The 19,890-nt window shown below is 49.1% G+C and overlaps 2 protein-coding genes across 4 annotated transcripts in view; one reads left to right on the forward strand and one right to left on the reverse strand.

The window, feature by feature from the left end:
* vps52 (VPS52 subunit of GARP complex) overlaps positions 1-10,367 on the reverse strand; it is a 47,542-nt gene extending 37,175 nt beyond the window's left edge. Inside the window, exons 1-6 of one of the 2 annotated variants that reach the window (XM_072475784.1) lie at positions 10,270-10,367; positions 8,526-8,613; positions 4,900-4,952; positions 3,411-3,486; positions 2,271-2,338; positions 278-453 (exon numbers count right to left, since the gene is read on the reverse strand). In XM_072475784.1, the coding sequence (XP_072331885.1) occupies positions 278-453; positions 2,271-2,338; positions 3,411-3,486; positions 4,900-4,952; positions 8,526-8,613; positions 10,270-10,314 (506 nt within the window). In that variant the 5' untranslated portion in view covers positions 10,315-10,367. The other variant, XM_072475786.1, reaches the window with a different exon arrangement.
* Positions 10,367-19,686, forward strand: gpank1 (G patch domain and ankyrin repeats 1). 2 transcript variants are annotated; one of them, XM_072475787.1, is made up of 3 exons: positions 10,367-10,497; positions 14,669-15,326; positions 16,774-19,686. In XM_072475787.1, exons 2-3 carry the CDS (start codon positions 14,749-14,751, stop codon positions 17,225-17,227), a joined length of 1,032 nt encoding a protein of 343 aa, XP_072331888.1. In that variant the 5' UTR covers positions 10,367-10,497; positions 14,669-14,748; the 3' UTR covers positions 17,228-19,686. The 2 variants fall into 2 exon arrangements, with proteins under 2 accessions (XP_072331888.1, XP_072331889.1); XM_072475788.1 differs by having other exon boundaries at positions 10,430-10,492.
* The last annotated feature ends 204 nt before the right edge of the window (positions 19,687-19,890 follow it).

Below are 19,890 nucleotides of genomic sequence, written 5' to 3' on the forward strand. Positions count from 1 at the left end.
ATAGAGAGTGGCACGAGTTAAAGTAGAAGGGCTAGAAATTAGATAATAGTTAACCAGTTCTAATTGTTACCTATTTAATTATAGTTATTGCTATTAATAAAAATTAATTGTGTTTCAATTTACAAACCTGGTGACTAATTATTGGACAGCCAAAGACAAAATGCGGGTGTTTTAAAAATGAATAGTTAATTTTATCTGCGTTGTGACTCCGGATCGAGTGGGGCGGGATCTACGGCACACAGGCCCCGGGTGTCGTTACAGGGTAAGGAACACTCACGTGATCATGGAGTTGGGTACCACGAGCTCATCCACCAGCTGGCTCAGCTCACTGCGCACCGACTGACGATTCTTCAGCTTGATGTTCATGGCAATGGACTGCTCCTGCAGGGTTTGAATCTCCGAGCTGATGCTGCTGAGGTCGCACTGGAACGTGCTCAGCATCTGCTCCATCCGCTACGGGGGAAGCAGACACACTTCAGGAGGGAGCAGGAATGCGAAGAGGGACAGAAGCTAAACGGCTGCTTAAACAAACCGCAGAATGAAATTCTCTCGCGTTACAATCCCCGCAGAGACGGAGAGTGATTTTTGTTTCGTTAAAAAGAAAGGAACCCCCAACGATGCTACCGGAAAAAAGCCTTTTACTGTAATAAAACAACTGCAATCAGCATCCAACATCAAACAAACAGAAAACGATACAAATTAAAGAAAAAGGCATCAACTAACAAAGGCAATTGAGATTTTCCTGACAAAAAGCTTTCACTTTGAACCACACTCCGGCGGCAGAGATGTTGCATTAAAGGGTTGCTGCCACTCTCTAACGGAGGTTCATCACTTCACACCACGCCAGTTTGTAACTTCCAGCGTCTTTCAACAATCGTTCCACTCTGCCGGGGTTTTCTGAACTCGATTATCAGCAGCAAGGGGCACTCAATGAGTCTCCCCCTCCTCTTCGGGTCAAGGCAGCACAGGGATCCAGAATTCCAGAGATTCCTCTATCTGACCCCCTTTAAACGGCTTACTTAGCTCTGGTAAAACTAGTTTCCCTGTGGAGAGTTTTACTAATGCTCCTCAGTACGTCCCACAGAACAGCACAGTCCTATCCCTGGAAGAACTCCAGGTCTTTACCTGGCTGCACCTCAGCAGCAATTTTTCATCTGCTCGGAGATTCCATCGGAGGTCCGAAATCTGCCCATGTAAGTTTCTCACGCACAAGGGACCCAGGTTCACGTGGACCTTTCTCAGAACCGAGGGGTTTACCAGGAATTCTAGTTCTGCAATCCTTTCCACTCGGGGTTAAGGGGGCATTCTAAAACAGGACGGTCTTGCAAAGTTCAGGGGCCGTGACGCTCTCTAAACCTCTCCTATCTTGTTCCCGGTCCTCAGGATCCTCAGTAACGCTCGCGCTTCTACAGCCACAAGCTTTCAGTCGTTCAAAATTCCCTTTCCTTGGTTCGTCTTTTAATACTTTCCTCTGAAGCGGCTTGGGGATGTGTTCCAACGTTAAACGCGTAAATAAAAGGAGCTGGACCACAAATGGGTCCCCCAGAATCCAAAGCACGCATTATCGAACGTCAGGAAGAAGTAATTCCCTGGTAAACAACCGGAAAGTTTTAGCCACTGGGTTCCTGGAGCACGCTGGCATTGCACGTCAGGGAACTGCTTCCCCCAGAGAGCCACATTGTTGCCGCTTTTTGTCTCGCACTTGTCAAGTCAAATGGAAGAATGCCAAATTTCAAACACTCTCAGCAATTTATGCTACAGGTGGAAAGGGAGCTTGAGGGGGGGGGGAACGAGGGTTTCCCCCCTCGCTTTCTCCATAGCGACGCCTCGGCTAATCGGGGCCCGACTTGTCAACCAATCAGCCTTTTCTCCTGCAGTTCCTGTGAGGATTTAAAATTTGGCATTCTTGTGGTTTTTTTCCTGAGGGGCGCAAGATTCGTCAAAGCTTCTCTCGTCCGAAAGTCTTTGCTTTGTAAATCCGGCAATATCTCAATCGTCATCAAAATATTGCACACACACCAGAGCCATTAAGAGGCCCAAGCCAATGATGATTTTAGCAGTTTAGAACACGTCGCCTCTGCAAGATCTCAGCTGGGTTAACTCATTTTGAATCTCACGGTATTATGCCAGCACATTAGGGCAGAGACAGTACCGTTTTGTCATGGCTCAGAAAGACTCTGTGCTCCCAAGGTCTCCTGGCCACGAACAAATGATTGATTCCACAAGCAGGCGAGAAGACAACAGAAATCCATTAGCATCCATCTCCCTACCTCCAGGATGGTGTCACAGACGGTGATCTGATTGTGAAGGCTGGCAATATTCTGACTTTCCTTAATGTCTGGAACCAGCTGCTAAGGAAAGCAGCGGCAGCCGGGTGGGAAGGACTGCGGCCTCACACTGTGCAGTTAGAAATAAATCAATAGGCGTGCTCATCGCTATTTCTCAAACGGAACAACGGTCCAACACGTCGGCCTCTGGCCCCGCACGCAGGAAGCCACTTGGCAATTTCAGGAAAACTAGTTATCTCGGAGGAGCCACTAACGACCCCCCTGGGGACTGCACAGCCCTCCTTCAAAAAGAGTCCCAACAAAGGTCGCCTGCGTTTAATATGCCAGGCTGGTTGGGAGAGTACTGATGGCCTGCCAAGCCAACCTTTCTTTATTATTAAACATACGAATGAGGAGGAGTCAGGCCACTCGGCCCCTCCCCCATTCAGTAAGACCATTGGCTGATCTGATTGTAACCTCAACCCCACATCCCAGCCGACCCCCCCATAACCTTTCACCTCCCCTTGTTAATCGAGGATCTATCCAGCTCGGTGTTAAAAATATCCATAGATTCTGCTTCCTTTGAGGAAGAGTTTCAGAGACTCACCGCCCTCAGAGAGGAAATAATTCTCTTCATCTCCGTCTTAAATGGGCGACCCCCTTATTTTTAAACCGTGACCATCTGGACCACTAAACTTTAGGGAAGCAAACCTCCAGTCCTTACCCCGATCTGGTAATATACACGTGAGCCGGGATTTATCGCAAGACGCTTGGTCCTCGACTGACCTCCGATACGACCCATCAAGCCCCTCAGTTCAAGGACAAGTAGGGATGTCTGGGAATCTCTGACCCAAGGCAGCCCGAAGTGGAGGGAAAGCATCCGGGAAGGAGTGAACACCTCAGGTTTCATCGGCAGGAACCAGCTGTAGCCAAGTGTCAACAGTGAATGGAGCGCGTGGCAACCCAATGCTGGTCCAGCCGCATCCCATGCAAGAACACTTTGAAAAATGCATTTGATATTAACAGGAGCAACTTGAAATAAAAATTCCCACGAACGCGCTTTACCTCGGAAAGAAGGGTAGAGAGAGACAGGACGGCGGGGCAAGGAATGGGTGGGGAGAGGTCATTTATCTCAAAGGATACAGTCCTTAATGGAGGCATGTTCGATGTGCTGTAACTCCGTCTCCACTTGTTTGGAGTAGTGCCTCAAATCCACCCCCTGTGGAGGAAAGAGATTTTAAAATTCAGGTTACTTTTCAAGCGGGTCCCTAAAGTTAATCAAAAGAGGAGTTCCCGCGGGGTAATCCCCGTGGACGTTCAACCGCGCTCATTACCAATGGAGAACTGGAAGAAGCAATGCTGAAATCTCTCATCTTAAACAGTGTGTGATGATGGGCAGACTATCATCTGTGTCGAATGTGAGCAGATCACCATCACTGCAAATTCTATGAGCTGCATGTGTGTAATAAGTTATGTTTTACTGTTGTAGTTCAACCATCCGGCCAGATGGTGGGGCGAGTACGGAGTCCCGGGACCCGGACGCACCAAGTGTTCCTTCAGAAAGTGTTGGCAAGGAGTTGATAGCAGTCGCAGAATAGAGCAGCTCCCTTGTATCTTAGTGTAAGTTAGTGCTAGAGATTTATTTCCAACTGTATTCTATTGGACATTTTAGTTATTTGTTAATGTAGTGTTAGTAATAAATAGCTTTGTTTATGAAACAAAGTCTAATGTTCTTTGTTCACGTCAGCCTAATCAAAGAACATTACACAGATGCAGCTGGTTTCTGGAACCTTAGACAGCCATTGCCGTTTCCAAGTATACTTCGAAGCCATCTCTTCCTCAAAAAACGGCACAGTGGTTAGCACTGTTGCTTCACAGCGCAAGGGGCCCAGGTTCGATTCCCGGCTTGGCTCAGTCTGTGCGGAGTCTGCCCGTTCTCCCCGTGTGTGTGTGGGTTTCCTCCGGGTGCTCCGGTTTCCTCCCACAGTCCAAAGATGTGCAGGTTAGGTGGATTGGCCGTGATCAATTGCCCCTTAGTGTCCAAAGATGTGCGGGTTAGATGGAGTTACGGGCATAGGGTGGGGCTGTAGGAAATTGAAGCTGAGGAAAGGTAGAGTGCAGCGAGAGAGAGGCCATTCAGCCCATCCCATTCACCAACACCTGGTCCGTAGCGTCGCAAAGATCCCAGGACGCCAGATGCAGGTCCTGGTCCCTTTTAAACAATTTGAGTGCTTTCGCCTCAACCACCAATTCAGGCAACAAATTCAAAATGGCCGCCACCCTCTGGGCGAAAAGGGTTTTCCCAACGGGAACGATTCCAACCGAATCTGGATCGGCGCTGGAGGAAAATAAAGTTGCTTTGGGAAAGAGAATGGGATTGACCGGATTGCTCCATAGGAGGCCGCATTGACTTGCTGAGCTGAGCAAACTCTCTGTGTGACACTGGGACTCAGAACACAACCCAGTCAGTCCTTGCCAGGACTTCCATCGCGATACAGACTTGACGCTCAACTGGGAAATCTCCGTGGCTTGCTACTGACATACAAATTGTAAATGCTGCTAACTTCCCACGCCGACATTTTTACAAAAACAGCACCAACCTTTCCTTGGCTATTTCGGACATAAAACTTACCGTTTTCAACGCCTCCTTCACCAGTTCATCTTCGAGGTTGGCTTGGATGTGCGCTGTGACATAGAAACTAAATTTAGAATAGTTACTTCACACGTAGTTTGAGACCAGCTGAAGACAGGCCCACAAGTTTAACCTGGCTTACGCAGTACGAGAGCTTAGCCCCTCAGGCACAGTAGCAAACACAAAGCTATTCAAACGAACACCTATTTGGAACGTTAACGTTTTGTACTCAATACCAATTTCACACCACTTGAATCTTTCTCTTTCAAATGTTTCTTCATTAATAGAAGCAGAGATCTGCCTGGAAACACTGCTTTCGACAACCCAGTTTGTAACAGCATTTTATTTCAGAACATTTCTCCTCACAATACCCTGGCCTTAACGCCACTTTCCTGCCCGTCCCCACAACCTCCGACTCCTTTGTCAACCGAAAATCTGTCCCGCTCCCCCAGCCTCGGATGAACTCAATGGCCGAGCCCTCTGCTGCTCTCTACGGAAGAGAATTCCAGGGGGCCGGCCCCTCACGGAGAAGGAATTCCTCCTCAACTCGGTCTCAAATGGGAGACGCCGTATTTTTAAAACTGTGTCCCCCTAGTTCTAGATTTCCCCATGGGGGGGGGGGGGGAATGTGGCTTGGGTGAAAATGGTTTTCCTCAAGTCCCCCTCTGAACCTCCTGCCCCTCACCGTGAACTTGTGCCCCCCTTGTGACTGACCCTTCAACTAAAGGGGAACTGCTGTTCCCTATCCACCCTGTCCACGCCCCTCAGAATCTTGTGCACCTCGATCAGGTCGCCCCTCAGTCTTCTCTCCTCCAGTGAAAACAACCCCAGCCGATCCAACCTCTCTTCATAACTGAAATGTTCCATCCCAGGCAACATCCTGGTGAATCTCCTCTGCCCCCCCCCCCTCCAGGGCAATCACATCCTTCCTATAATGTACCGGCTGAGTTCATTCATGAACAAAGAACGATACAGCACAGGAACAGGCCCTTCGGCCCTCCAAGCCTATACTGGTCATGATGCCAACCTTGGCCAAAACCCTCAGCACTTCCTTGTGCCGTATCCCTCTATACCCATCCTATCCATGTGTTTGTCAAGATGCCTTTTGAACGACGTTAATGTATCTGTTTCCACAACCTCCCCTGGCAACGCGTTCCAGGCACTTTCCACCCTCTGTGTAAAAAACCTGCCTCGCACATCTCCTCGAAACATTGCCCCACGGACATGAAACCTCGGCCCCCTGGTGACTGACCCCTCCACCCTGGGAAAGAGTGCCTGCCCATCCACTCTATCCATGCCCCTCACAATCTTGTAGACCTCTATCAGGCCACCCCTCAACCTCCGTCTTTCAAATGAAAACAGTCCGAGTCTATTCAGCCTCTCCGCATTGCTGACACCCTCCAGACCAGGCAACATCCTGGTTAACCTCCTCTGCACCCTCTCTAAAGCCTCCAAATCCTTCTGGTACTGTGGCGACTAGAATTGTGTGCAATATTCCAAGTGCGGCCTTACCAAGGTTCTATACAACAGCAGCATGACTTGCCAGTTTTTATACTTGACGCACTGCCTTCTCAACCTTGCCCTCACCTGAGGTGTGGTGACCCACAGGTTAAATCACCACCAGTCAGCTTCCCCCCTCAAAGGGGGAAAGCAGCCTATGGTCAGCTGGGACTACAGCAACAGTGCTTTTCGAATATGGTGACCAGAACTGTACACATTACTCCAGCTGCCTCCTCACCAAAGTTCTAGACAACTCCAACATAACCGCCCTGCTTTTGTAATCTAGGCCTCGATGCTCCAACTCAGCCTACTCCAGGAGTGCTCACCTCAGTTATTGAACCTCTTCCCACGAGACAGTGCCCCACTGGACTCACCAGGCTACAACCGCAGTATCTAACCACTGGCACGGTCCCAGCTATCTAGCTGTGCTGAACAGACCTTCACTGCTCCTGGGATACCCATTGCCTCAGCAGCCAATCTCGCTGGTGTTGGCGTGTCCCCCTGGGGTTCTCCAGCTCCAAGAAAATCCAGCTCCTGGGCTTTCCCGAGCCCTCGCTCTCAGTAGCTACAGAGCTACCAATGGCTCCGGGGGTTTCTCGGAGCCCCAGTCCTCTCCTCTCAGCAGCATTGAGTCAGTGACAGCACTTCAGCTGCATGAGGCCAACCCTTCTATTCCCCTGCTCCCACCTCGCTGCGATGTGAGCTAACCTTCCGAGCTGCACCCTGATTATGTTTCTCATCCCCATTCTCCTGCCTTCTCCCCATAACCCCTGATCCCCTTATTGATCAGGAACCTATCTATCTCTGTCTTAAAGACACTCAGTGATTTGGCCTCCACAGCCTTCTGCGGCAAAGAGTTCCACAGATTCACCACCCTCTGGCTGAAGAAATTCCTCCTTATCTCTGTTTTAAAGGATCGTCCCTTTAGTCTGAGATGGTGTCCTCTGCTACAAGTGGAAACATCCTCTCCACGTCCACTCTATCCAGGCCTCGCAGTATCCTGTAAGTTTCATATAACATCCCCCCTCATCCTTCTAAACGTGACCAAGTGCGTCTTCGGAGATTTCAAATCCCTCCATTACCTCGTCCCTCATTGTCGGTATAATCTCCCTCCAGTCCTACCACACGTCGAGATGTCTGCACTCAGTTAATTCTGGCCTCTTGAGCATCCCCGATATTAATGTCTCCACCATTGGAATTCCCTCGCTAAACCTTTCCACGTCTTTGAAGACACTCGTTAGAAAACACCTGTTTGGCCAAGTTTTGGCTCATTCCTTACGCGCTAACTTTGGCTCGGGGGTGGTGGGCCGGTTTAGCTCAGTCAGCTGGACGGCTGGTACGTAACGTGGAGCAATGCCAACAGCACCGGTTCAATTCCCGTACCAGCTGAGGTTATTCATGAAGGCCCCACCTTCTCAACCGCACCCCCTCGCCCGAGGTGTGGTGACCCTCAAGTTAAATCACTGCCAGTCAGCTCTCCCCCCACCCCTCAAAGGGGGAAAGCAACCTGTGGTCCTCGGGGCAGCACGGCAGCACAGTGGTTAGCACAGCTCCAGGGTCCCAGGTTCGATTCCCGGCTTGGGTCACTGTCTGTGCGGAGTCTGCACGTTCTCCCCGTGTCTGCGTGGGTTTCCTCCGGGTGCTCCGGTTTCCTCCCACAGTCCAAAGATGTGCAGGTTAGGTGGATTGGCCACAAGGGCTAAATTGCCCTTAGTGTCCAAAAAGGTTAAGTGGGGGTTACAGGGATAGGGTAGAGATGTGGACTTGACTAGGGTGCTCTTTGTAAGGGCCGGTGCAGGCTCGATGGGCTGACTGGCCTCCTTCTGCACTGTAAATTCTATGATTCTATGAACTGGAAACTTCCATTCACATTGTCTTGGTGTCACATTTCATGATGTTGGGACGGTGTTGTTCCAGAAGTACAAGATGTTGTTGAGCGGGCGGAGGAGAAAAGAAGCTCTGTTTCCTTTTGGCCCCCCGCCTATCAAAACATCTTTTATCATCCAGCTTTGCATTTCCATTGACAACGCACAAGGATCCTAAACCAACAAGACGCTGAAGCCGTGTACAGGCTGTGAAAGAGAATTCCCACGTCGCCAGTTAGGTACGATAAACATAATGCTCACTGTCGACTTCATCCAGGATAAACTCATCAGACGTTAGGTCCAGTTCACCCAGATTGAGCTCGGGCACCTCATCCTGGTTACTTCTGACCTGTACAGAGAGGGAGACGGTGATGTTATTTCATTTAATCCAACAGCAATTCAATGATCTGGACCCCAAATTGCGGCCCAAGCGATAAGAAAGATCAAGTTGCGACAGCACCCGTCCCAGGTCACTTTTACATTCAGATACTGGACGAGACGCATCAATTGTAAACCATGAGAAAAGGATACCATAAGACCATAAGATATAGGAGCAGAATTAGGCCACGCGGCCCATCGAGTCTGCTCCGCCATTCAATCATGGCTGATATTTTTCTCATCCCCATTCTCCTGCCTTCTCCCCATAACCCCTGATCCCCTTATTAATCAAGAACCTATCTATCTCTGTCTTAAAGACACTCAGTGATTTGGCCTCCACAGCCTTCTGCGGCAAAGTGTTCCACAGATTCACCACCCTCTGGCTGAAGAAATTCCTCCTCATCTCTGAGAAAATGCTGGAAAATCCCAGCAGGTCTGGCAGCATCTGTAGGGAGAGAAAAGAGCTAACGTTTCGAGTCCAGATGACTCTTTGTCAAAGCTAAAAGATATAGAAAGTGGGAAATATTTATACAGTGGAGTTGGTAGGGGCTGGTTTAGCACAGTGGGCTAAATAGCTGACTTTTAAAGCAGACCAAGGCAGGCCAGCAGCGTGGGTTCAATTCCTGTACCGGCCTCCCCAAACAGGCACCGGAATATGGCGACTAGGGGCTTTTCACAGTAACTTAATTTGAAGCCTACTTGTGACACTATGCCATTTTCATTTTAGAATGAAAGAGGAGTCATAGCCACAGAAACCCAGGGAAATGGGGGGTCTAATGGCCACAGAAACCAAGGAGAGAGTGTGAATGGCAGTCCCCAGAGAGAAGGAAATATGGCTGTGGAAGCGAGTCTTGGTCCAACACCAAGAGAGAAATGGAAAGCAGTGAGGGTGGATAGCGTGGGGGGAGGGCCAGATGGAAATCCTGTCAAGAGAGGAGAGCAGTACTTCATCGGGGTAGCCATGATGTGGAGATGCCGGCGTTGGACTGGGGTGGGCACAGTAAGAAGTCCGACACCAGGTTAAAGTCCAACAGGTTTGTTTCAAACACTAGCTTTCGGAGCGCTGCTCCTTCCTCAGGTGAATGCACCGACCTTCATTCACCCGAGGAAGGAGCAGCGCTCCGAAAGCTAGTGATTCGAAACAACCCTGTTGGGACATTAACCTGGTGTTGTGAGACTTCTGACCGTCATCGTTCCTGGAAGATAAGACACGGGGAGAATGTGCAAACCCCACCCCGGGGGGGGAAATCGAAGCCGGGTCCTCGGCGCTGTGAGGCAGCAGCGCTAACCACTGCCCCACCTTCTTGAAGCCGCTGCCGTCCCTGCGGTGTAGGTACACCCACCGTGCTGTTAGGGAGGGAGCTCCAGGATTTGGCGACACTGCAGGAACGGCCGATATATTTCCCAGTCGGGATGGGGAGTGACTTGGAGGGGAACCTCCAGGTGGGGGTGATCCCAGGTATCTGCTGCTCTTGTCCTGTGGGCTGGACGGTGCTGGTCCAGGTCAATGGTAACCCCGCCCCCAAGATGCTGACAGTGATGACAAGATAATTAATAATAATATAATGTCCTTATTGTTGCTGGACACTGTGCTAAATTCCAGGGAGGGGGGTGCGGACGGTCTCACCAGCTGCGGGCTGCTGTACATGGAGCTGAGGGCCGCCGCCGCCATAGCGACCGCATCCGGGGACCCGGCGCTGACCTCTCACCGCCGGAACCGGAAACGGGAGGAAAGGGGGGGACCCGGCGGGGGTCAGAGGTCGATGGCTCCCGGCGGCCCCCGCGAGCATCCTGACTCCAAGATGGCGGCGGGGAAGGAAGAGGCTGTCAGGTGATCAGCACAGCAATCTGTATGGTAATGTATAGAAACTATATAATCTATATAGTAAATGTATCATCCATATATTAATGCATAATCTCTTTGTATATTTAATCTATATATGAATGTAGAATCTATGTGCATATATATATAATCTATATGTGAATGTATAATCTATGTCCATATATCTAATCTATATGTGAATGTATAATCTATGTATATATAATCTATGAATAAAGTTACTGAATAATCTTTAATAGTGTCACAAGTAGGTTTACATTAATCTGCAATGAAGTTACTGGATAATCTATATGTGTATGTATAATCTATATATGAATGTAGAATCTGTATGTATATATAATCTATATATGAATGTAGAATCTGTATGTATATATAATCTATATATGAATGTAGAATCTGTATGTATATCATAGATTATCATAGAATTTACAGTGCAGAAGGAGGCCATTCGGCCCATCGAGTCAGCACCGGCTCTTGGAAAGAGCACCCTACCCAAAGTCCACACCTCCACCCTATCCCCCTAACCCAGCAACCCCACCCAACACTAAGGGCAATTTTGGACACTAAGGGCAATTTAGCTTGGCCAATCCACCTAACCCGCCCATCTTTGGACTGTGGGAGGAAACCGGAGCACCCGGAGGAAACCCACGCAGACACGGGGAGGATGTGCAAACTCCGCACAGTAGAATCTGTATGTATATGTAATCTATATATTAATGTAGAAGCTGTATGTATATATAATCTATATATGAATGTAGAATATGTGCAGATATGTAATCTATATGTGAATGTATAATCTGTATATATAATCTATATATGAATAAAGTTACTGAATAACCTTTAATAGTGTCACAAGCAGGTTTACATTATCTTCAATACGTTACTGGATAATCTATATGTGTATGTATAATCTATATGTGCGTATATATGTGTGCATAATTTGTATTTATATATAATCTATAATCTGAGTATTCACTAGAGAGAGGGACCTTTGTTGCTAATGGAAACAGTGTGAACCAGGTTAATAGACTCAAACAGGTTGATATTAAGAAGGGGATGTGCTGGAAATTTTGAAAAGCATCAGGATAGATAAGTCCCCTGGGCCTGACGGGATATACCCAAGGTTACTACGGGAAGCGAGGGAGGAGATTGCTGCGCCGTTGGCGATGATCTTTGCCTCCTCACTCTCCACTGGAGTAGCACCGGATGATTGGAGGGAGGCGAATGCTGTTCCCCTGTTAAAGAAAGGGAATAGGGAAATCCCTGGGAATTACAGCCCCATCAGTCTTATGCCTGTGGTGAGCAAAATATTGGAAAGGATTCTGAGAGATAGGATTTATGATTATTTAGAAAAACATCAGTTTGATTAAAGATAGTCAGCATGGCTTTGTGAGGGGCAGGTCATGCCTCACAAGCCCCATTGAATTCTTTGAGGATGTGACGAGACACATTGATGAAGGTCGGGCAGTGGATGTGGTGTATATGCATTTCAGTAAGGCATTTGATAAAGTTCCCCATGGTAAGCTCATTCAGAAAGTTAGGGGGCATGGGATACAGGGAAATCTGGCTGTCTACATATAGAATTGGCTGGCTGAAAGAAGACAGCGAGTGATAGCGGATGGAAAGTATTCCGCCTGAAGGTCGGTGACCAGTGGTGTCCCTCAGGGATCTGTTCTGGGACCTCTGCTCTTTGTGGTTTTTATAAATGACTTGAATGAGGAAGTGGAAGGGTGGGTTAGTAAGTTTGCCGATGACACGAAGGTTGGTGGAGTTGTAAATAGTGTTGAGGGCTGTTACAGGTTACAACAAGACATTGACAGGAAGCAGAGCTGGGCTGAGAGGTGGCAGGTGGAGTTCAACCTAGATAAATGTGAAGTGATTCATTTTGGAAGGTCGAATCTGAATGCTGAATACAGGGTTAAAGACAGGATTCTTGGAAGTGTGGAGGAACAGAGGGATCTTGGGGTCCACGTACATAGATCCCTCAAAGTTGCCACCCAGGTTGATAGGATTGTTAAGAAGGTGTATGGTGTGGTGGCTTTCATTAACAGGGGGATTGAGTTTAAGAGCTGTGAGGTTTTGCTGCAGCTTTATAAAACCCTGGTTAGACCACATTCAGAATATTGTGTCCAGTTCTGGTCGCCTCATTATAGGAAGGATGTGGATGCTTTGGCGAGGGTACTGAGGAGATTTACCAGGATGCTGCCTGGACTGGAGGGCATGTCTTATGAAGAAAAGTTGAGGGGGAGCGAGGGCTTTTCTCACTGGAGCGAAAAAGGCAGAGAGGTGACTTGATAGAGATGTACAAGGTGATGAGAGGCATGGATAGAGCGGATAGCCAGAGACTTTTCCCCAGGGTGGAAATGGCTGTCACAAGGGGACATAATTTTAAGGTGATTGGAGGAAGGTATAGGGGAGATGTCAGAGGTTCTTTACACAGAGAGTGGTGGGTGTGTGGAATGCACTGCCAGCAGAGGTGGGGGAGTCAGGGTCATTATGGACATTTAAGCGACTCTTGGACAGGCACAAGGTCAGCAGTAAATTGAAGGGGTGTAGGTGAGGTTGATCTTAGATTAGGATAAATGGTCGGCCAACATTGTGGGCCGAAGGGCCTGTACTGTGCTGTACTGTTCGATGTTCTGTGAATAACGTTACAGAATAATCTTTATTAGTGTCACAAGTAGGTTTGCATTAATACTGCAATGAAGTTACTGTATAATCCATATGTGTATGCATAATCTATATAGTGTATAATCTGTATGTATACAATCTATGTGCATATATAATCTATATATGAATGATGTTACTGAATAATCTTTATTAGTGTCACAAGTAGGCTTACATTAATACTGCAATGAAGTTACTGTATAATCATAGAATTTCATAGAATTTACAGTTCAGAAGGAGGCCATTCGGCCCATCGAATCTGCACCGGCCCTTGGAAAGAGCACCCTACCCAAGCCCACACCTCCACCCCATCTCCGTAACCCAGCAACCCCATCTAACCTAAGGGCAATTTAGCACGGCCGATCCACCTAACCTGCACGTCTTTGGACTGTGGGAGGAAACCGGAGCACCCGGAGGAAACCCACGCACACACGGGGAGGATGTACAGACTCCGCACAGACAGTGACCCAAGCCGGGAATCGAACCTGGGACCCTGGCGCTGTGAAGCCACAGTGCTAACCATTGTGCTACCATGCTGCCCCTTGGGCATAATCTATATGTGTGTGTATAATCTATATGCTTGTATATTTATAATCTGTATATTGTCATGTGAGAGTACCTTTAAGTAATGGGTGTTTACTACTGCAGTGATGTCAGAGAGTGGGTGGAGCTGAGCTGTCTGTCAGCTTTATACTTTCGTTTTAGGCTGTTTGCTGCAGGGTGGGTTTTAGTTTCGTTTTCAGAGCTGGATAGCTGCAGTCACAGCCAGAAGGTGTATGAATCTCTCTCTGTGATCGAAAGACTGAAAATCGATCCTGGTGATTTAAAGCTAATAACAGTAGTGACTTTAACCTGATGTGCTTCTGGTAAAAGGTGTTTTAAGTCTTATGGATGTCAAAAGGACAGCTTAAGGATTACTTAGTGTTGTATTCTTTGGGGGTTGTATTTGAATTGATGGTTGCTAAGATGTTCACTGTATGTTTTAAAAAGGTTAACTTGAGTTCATAGAATAAACATTGTTTTGCTTTAAAAAAATACTTTTCCATTCCTGCTGTCCCACACCTGTAGAGTGGGCCGTGTGCTCCCCATACCAGTTGTGGGTCAGGTGAACTCCATGATACACTCTGGGGTTCTCTAAACCCTGGCCCATAACAATGAGCAGTGCTCCGAAAGCTAGTGATTCGAAACAAACCTGTCAGACTTTAACCTGGTGTTGTCAGACCCCCCCCCCCCACCCCCGCAGTCCAACGCCGACATCTCCACATCATGGCTTTTCTTTGACACAGGAATAAAGGGAAATGGGGAGGGGCGAGCAATAGAAGTGGGGTCGAGGCTGCAATTGGATCATCCTTGATCTTATTGAACGGCAGAACAGGCTAGATGGACCTAACTTCTGTTTTTTAAAATTATCTCTTGCTGTTTGTGGTCACTCTTCCCCATTGAAACTTGCTACTCATTGCTTTGTAACTGTTAAAAATCGTCGGCAGTTCCTAACCTGGTTTTCCTTTTTTTTTCCAAGTCGGATCTTTGGCAAGTTGTGAGACCAGCTGCGACAGAAAAGTTGTTTTTCCGAACTGTAGCCGGAGAAGGTTCCGCGGGATGAACCACACGCAGCTGATCACTTTTACCCGAGCTAAAGAGAAAGCGGACGGATGGGAAAATGGGCAGCGTCGGAGATCCCCCTCGTCCCGCAGCAGAGACGGGGCTTTGAACGGAGACGAGGCGAAGAGTTTCTATGAGGGCCTTCTGGCGACGAGGAGTGAGGCGGGTGCGAGCTCAGTTCGGAGAAGGAGAGTCATTTGGCGGAAGCCGAGGCCCGAGACTGCCGACGGGCAACGAGATCCGAGGAGCCTTCCCGCGGCAGCGGAGAGGAATGGTCACCTGATGCTGAAGTGTGCTCAAAATGGAGACCTGAAAATGCTTCGCAGCTTGGTGGAGACAGTAATGTGCGATATTGACTTCCGGGACAGCTACTACTGGACTGCAATGATGTGTGCGGCATACAGTGGTCAGGTGGAGGTGGTGCGATACCTACTGCAGCGGGGGGCCGCCTGGGTTGGTGTGTGCGACTCCACCGGTCGGGATGCGTTGGATTTGGCCAGACAAGCTGGGCATGCGGAGATCGTCGCGGCTCTCGAAGAATTCCATACTTATCGGGAGGAGCAGCAAGGTCCGAGGTAAGCGTTTAATCCAACTGGCGGTTTTGCACTTTGCGATCCGATATCAACAGAGTAAGGCGTGAGCCAGCGTCTGTGACATCCCAGGATGTGGATGTGGCGTATTCGTTTTGCCACCAGCCCCTGCAGCCAGCTCCTCGCCTGAAAGCTGCCAGTCACGCTGGGCCATATCGCCACTGGTACTTCCCCCTCTCTGTCGCCCCCAGTGAGTGTTCGGAAACAAACCAGAGCCAATTAGGCACGTTACAGCCTTCCGGTCTCGACATCAAATTCAACAACTTCAGATGATCAGCTCTACCCCACCTCGACCCATTTGTTTTCATCCCATTCCATTTTAACTGTCTTTTACCATTTATTTCGTTCTTGTCTTTCGTTATATTTATTCCCCCCCCCCCCCCCCCCCCGCCAAGGTATCCCCCTTTCCTTACCTTTTCTCCCCTTTGCATCCCCCTTCCCCTCCCCCCACATCTACATCTGTCACAGTTTACCCTCTGATAGTTTCTCTGCTGTTTGGTCTTTCGCACCTTTTATTCTCCCTGGAGACTGTCATTAGCACTCTGTTCCTTTGGTTTCTGTGGCTGTTAGCACTCTGTTCCCTGGGTTTCTGTGGCTATTAGCACTCTGTTCTCTTGGTTTCTGTGGCTATTAGCACTCTGTTCCCTTGGTTTCTGTGGCTATTAGCACTCTCTTCCCTGGGTTTCTGTGGCTATTAGCACTCTGTTCCCTGGGTTTCTGTGGCTATTAGCACTCTGTTCCTTGGTTTCTGTGGCTATTAGCACTCTGTTTCCCTGGTTTCTGTGGCTGTTAACACTCTGTTCCCTTGGTTTCTGTGGCTATTAGCACTCTGTTCCCTTGGTTTCTGTGGCTATTACCAAAGTGCTCCCCCATTGACACTTCTACCACCTGCCCGGCTTCGTTCCCCAGAATTAGGTCAAGCACCGCCCCCCTCTCTTGTAGGACTTTCTACGCACGGGCTTAAAGCAAAAAAGCTCTCCTGTGTGCACTTTAGGAATCCCACCCCCTCTCAGCCTTTCACACTCTGTCTAGCCCAACTAATATTGGTGAAGTTGAAATCCCCGATTCCTTTTACACTTCTCTTGAGGTGACGGAGGATAGACCGGGTAAGGATGGCAGATTTCCTAAAGGGACACTGGGTTTTTTAACGATAATCGGCAATGATTCAGTCATCAAATTTCAATTCTCGATTTTTATTGAATTCAAATGTCACCGTCTGCTGTGGTGGATTTGAACCCGCCTTGCGCTGGCTCTCGGGGTTATTATTCCAGGAACAATACCTCTGAGCCAGAGGTCACTTTATTTGTGTTACCCTGCTGCAGTCAGTGAGGCCGATCTTTAGGATAAAATGCAATGTTGTCCTGTCTCCCGAATGGACGGTGTTCAGTATAATCATTTGAAAATAACAATGGACTGCCCTTAACACTTGCAGGGAGAGGCCACAGCTGAGGAAATTCTGCCAGATTTGTGACGTGGAATACCAGGCGGACAGCGTTGAACAGCACGAGCGGTCGACCGTGCACTTGTTCAACAAGAACGAGAAGCCAGCGCCAACCTACTTCTTCATTCCAGAGACAAACGTGGGCTTCAAAATGATGTTGAAGGAAGGTTGGGACAAGGAAGGGGGCCTTGGACCCGATGGGAAGGGGCAAAGGTTTCCGGTGAAGACGGTACTCAAGAGAGATCAGAAGGGCCTGGGGTTCCAGACGGACCTGAGGCCGAAGGTCACTCACTTCAGCGCCAATGATTCCGGAGCGGTGGAGCGGCCGAGAGACCGCGTCTGCCGAGTGCAGAAGGCTGCGACCGTCAGCAGGAAAGAGGAGCGCAGGAGAGAGGCAAAGGAGAAGGCGTGGGAGAAAGATCTGAGGACTTACATGAATCTTTAAGGCCTGATTTTGAGAGGCGTCGGCTTCTAAAGTGCTTTCGTGTTCGTTGCAAAACTGTTTTGGTCTCCGGCGGAGCTGCTATTCCTGAATCAGAACCGTGAAGTCTCATTTCAACACTTGAGGTTATAGCCCAGCCTGATAACCGTGGCAACGTCGCGAGGGAGTCCAGCCTGATAACCGTGGCGACGTCGCGAGGAAGCGGTGCGCTGCTGCTGTCTCCATCGTGAAACCAAAGCCTGTAAAAGATCCGCAGCTTTTCGATGAGCAGGGAGTTCGCCGTTTCCTGGGTTTCCTCGATCAGACGTTTGAAGTGAACTGGCCAATATTCCTGTTGTTGTTGTTGTTGTTGTTTGCCAGATCTTTCTGTGCATGGGGGGAGGGGCGGGGGGGGGGGGGGGGGGAAACGTGACTAAAGCCTGAAGAGAAATGTGCTAATTGTGCTGAGCAAATGAAAGGCCAGCGACCTGCGCCGTTGTGCGGATGCTGAAAATGTGAAATAAAAACAAGAGAAATTTGAGACATCCGACAGCCGCAGTTATTCGCGCCTCAGTCAAGAAAAGCGTGACTTTGTGATCAGTGATCCGCTATCGCAGCCTCCGTAATACTTGGCTGAAACCGTTCAGGATGGAAGTATTGTTACAGCCCAATCAGCTTATTGGCCCAGAGTTTTACCTTGCTCGAGCCGTCGTGCAAGCGCGTGAACCCGCGTGAGATGGTGTTGGCCGTGGGCCCCGACATCATCGCGCAATCGGGTAATAGTTTGGAGAGCGAGTGAGAGTGGGACCCGTGCCCACCGGCGATCAGGATGGCAATTTAGTCCATCAGGGGAGGGCCAATTGAACAAAGCCCGTCTGCTGCCGAGGCAGGGGAGAGCCAGGCGGACTTAACACTTTAGCTGCAACCTCGACCCAGGATGTGACGGGACTGTCCTCCACTCCCATCTGCACAACACATTCCCATGTTCCTTTTCCTCAATGTTCTCACATCCCGCAGGATTGTTTCCCTCATTCTTAACCACTGTAATCCCACAAGTCCCGAAAGACGTGCTGTTAGGTGGATTGGACATTCTGAATTCTCCCTCTGTGTCCCCGAACAGGCGCCGGAATGTGGCGACTAGGGGATATTCACAGTAACTTCATTGCACCGTTACTGTAAGCCTACTTGTGACAATAATAAAGATTACTGTTGTTTAATTGGACTAAATTCTTTGTTCACATTGTACTGGATGCCGGGTAAGGAGTCTGAAACTTAACAACTGTGGAGGAATCAAAAAAAGTGGTGGGGAGGTAGAGTTTGGTGTATATGTGTAATTTACTGCCGAGCTCCTGGATGGTATCACCGATGGGCAGAATGCGGATGAGAGATAAGAGGGGGCCGAGCTTTGGTGAGAGGTTGTTTGAGCTGCTAGAGATATCATTGCAAGTTAATATTTAAAAAGACATCAAGGATGGCTGGGCAGGTGATGTGTTGTGGCTGCAACAAGAGGCAGCTCCTGGGCACTGCTCCAGGGTCTGCACAACGTGTTTGCGGCTCCAGGAAATTTGTGAGTCATTGGGCTGGAGGTTGAGCTTCGGACATGGTGGCTCCAGGGAGCGAGGGAGTTACCCGAACCCTTTGTTTCAGGAAGTGCTCACACCCCTTCGGATAGGGTCTTCTGATTTGTAAAGTGGTCAGGGATAGGGTGGGTGGGAATTGGGGATATATACAAGTGGCTGGGGGAGCAGGGAGGCGAGCGGGTGGTGAAGATCAAGGAGAAATGGGAGGCGGAGTTGGGAATGGAGATCAATTGGGGGAGTACGGAGTGAGGCATTGCGAAGGGTAAACGGGACCTCCTCTTGTCCAAGGATGAGCCTGATACTGTTTAAGGTGGTGCACAGGGTGCATGTGACTCGGGCGAGAATGAGTGGGTTCTTTCAGGGGGTAGCAGATGAGTGTGAGAGGTGTGGGCGGGGGTCAGCGAATCACACGCACATGTTTTGGGGCTGTGAAAAATTGGGAAGATTCTGGGCGGGAGTGTTCGGGGTCTTATCCAGGATAGTGGAGGAGGGAGTGGACCCGGACCCTTTGGTGGTGATATTTGGGGTCTCAGAGAAGCCGGAGCTCATGGAGAGGAGGGAGGCCGATGTCGTGGCCTTCGCCTCTCTGATTGCACGGCGGCGAATTTTGCTGGAGTGGCGGTCGGCATCGCCACCGGGGGGTAGCAGCTTGGTTGGGTGACCTGTACGACTTCCTGCGGTTAGAGAAGATAAAGTATGAGTTATGGGGCTCTGCAGGGGGTTTGATGTTTGTGACCGTGTTTGAGGGGCTGTTCGTCGCAGGCGAGGGGGGGGGGGGTGAAAAAGGGGAAAAGTCTGTACAGACTATAGTTAATTGCTGGGAAGTATGTTTCCCGGGATGTTTATTCGCTGTAACCTGTTTTGACACATGTTTGTAATAAAATACATCTTTTTTAAAAAAAAGGAGTGTTGATCAGGGTAATGCATTTGATGTGGTATATATGGACTTCAGCAAGACTTTTGATAAGGTCCCTCATGGCAGACTCAAGTAAGACCCCAGGGCTTCGGTGCTGGGGCCCTTGCTGTTTACAGTGTTCATTAACGATCTGAACTAAAATGTAGAGGGCATGCTGAAGATGTTTGCGGACGACATGAAACTGGTGGGGT

Source organism: Scyliorhinus torazame, chromosome 14 (assembly GCF_047496885.1).
Source record: "Scyliorhinus torazame isolate Kashiwa2021f chromosome 14, sScyTor2.1, whole genome shotgun sequence".
Lineage (NCBI taxonomy): Eukaryota > Metazoa > Chordata > Chondrichthyes > Carcharhiniformes > Scyliorhinidae > Scyliorhinus > Scyliorhinus torazame.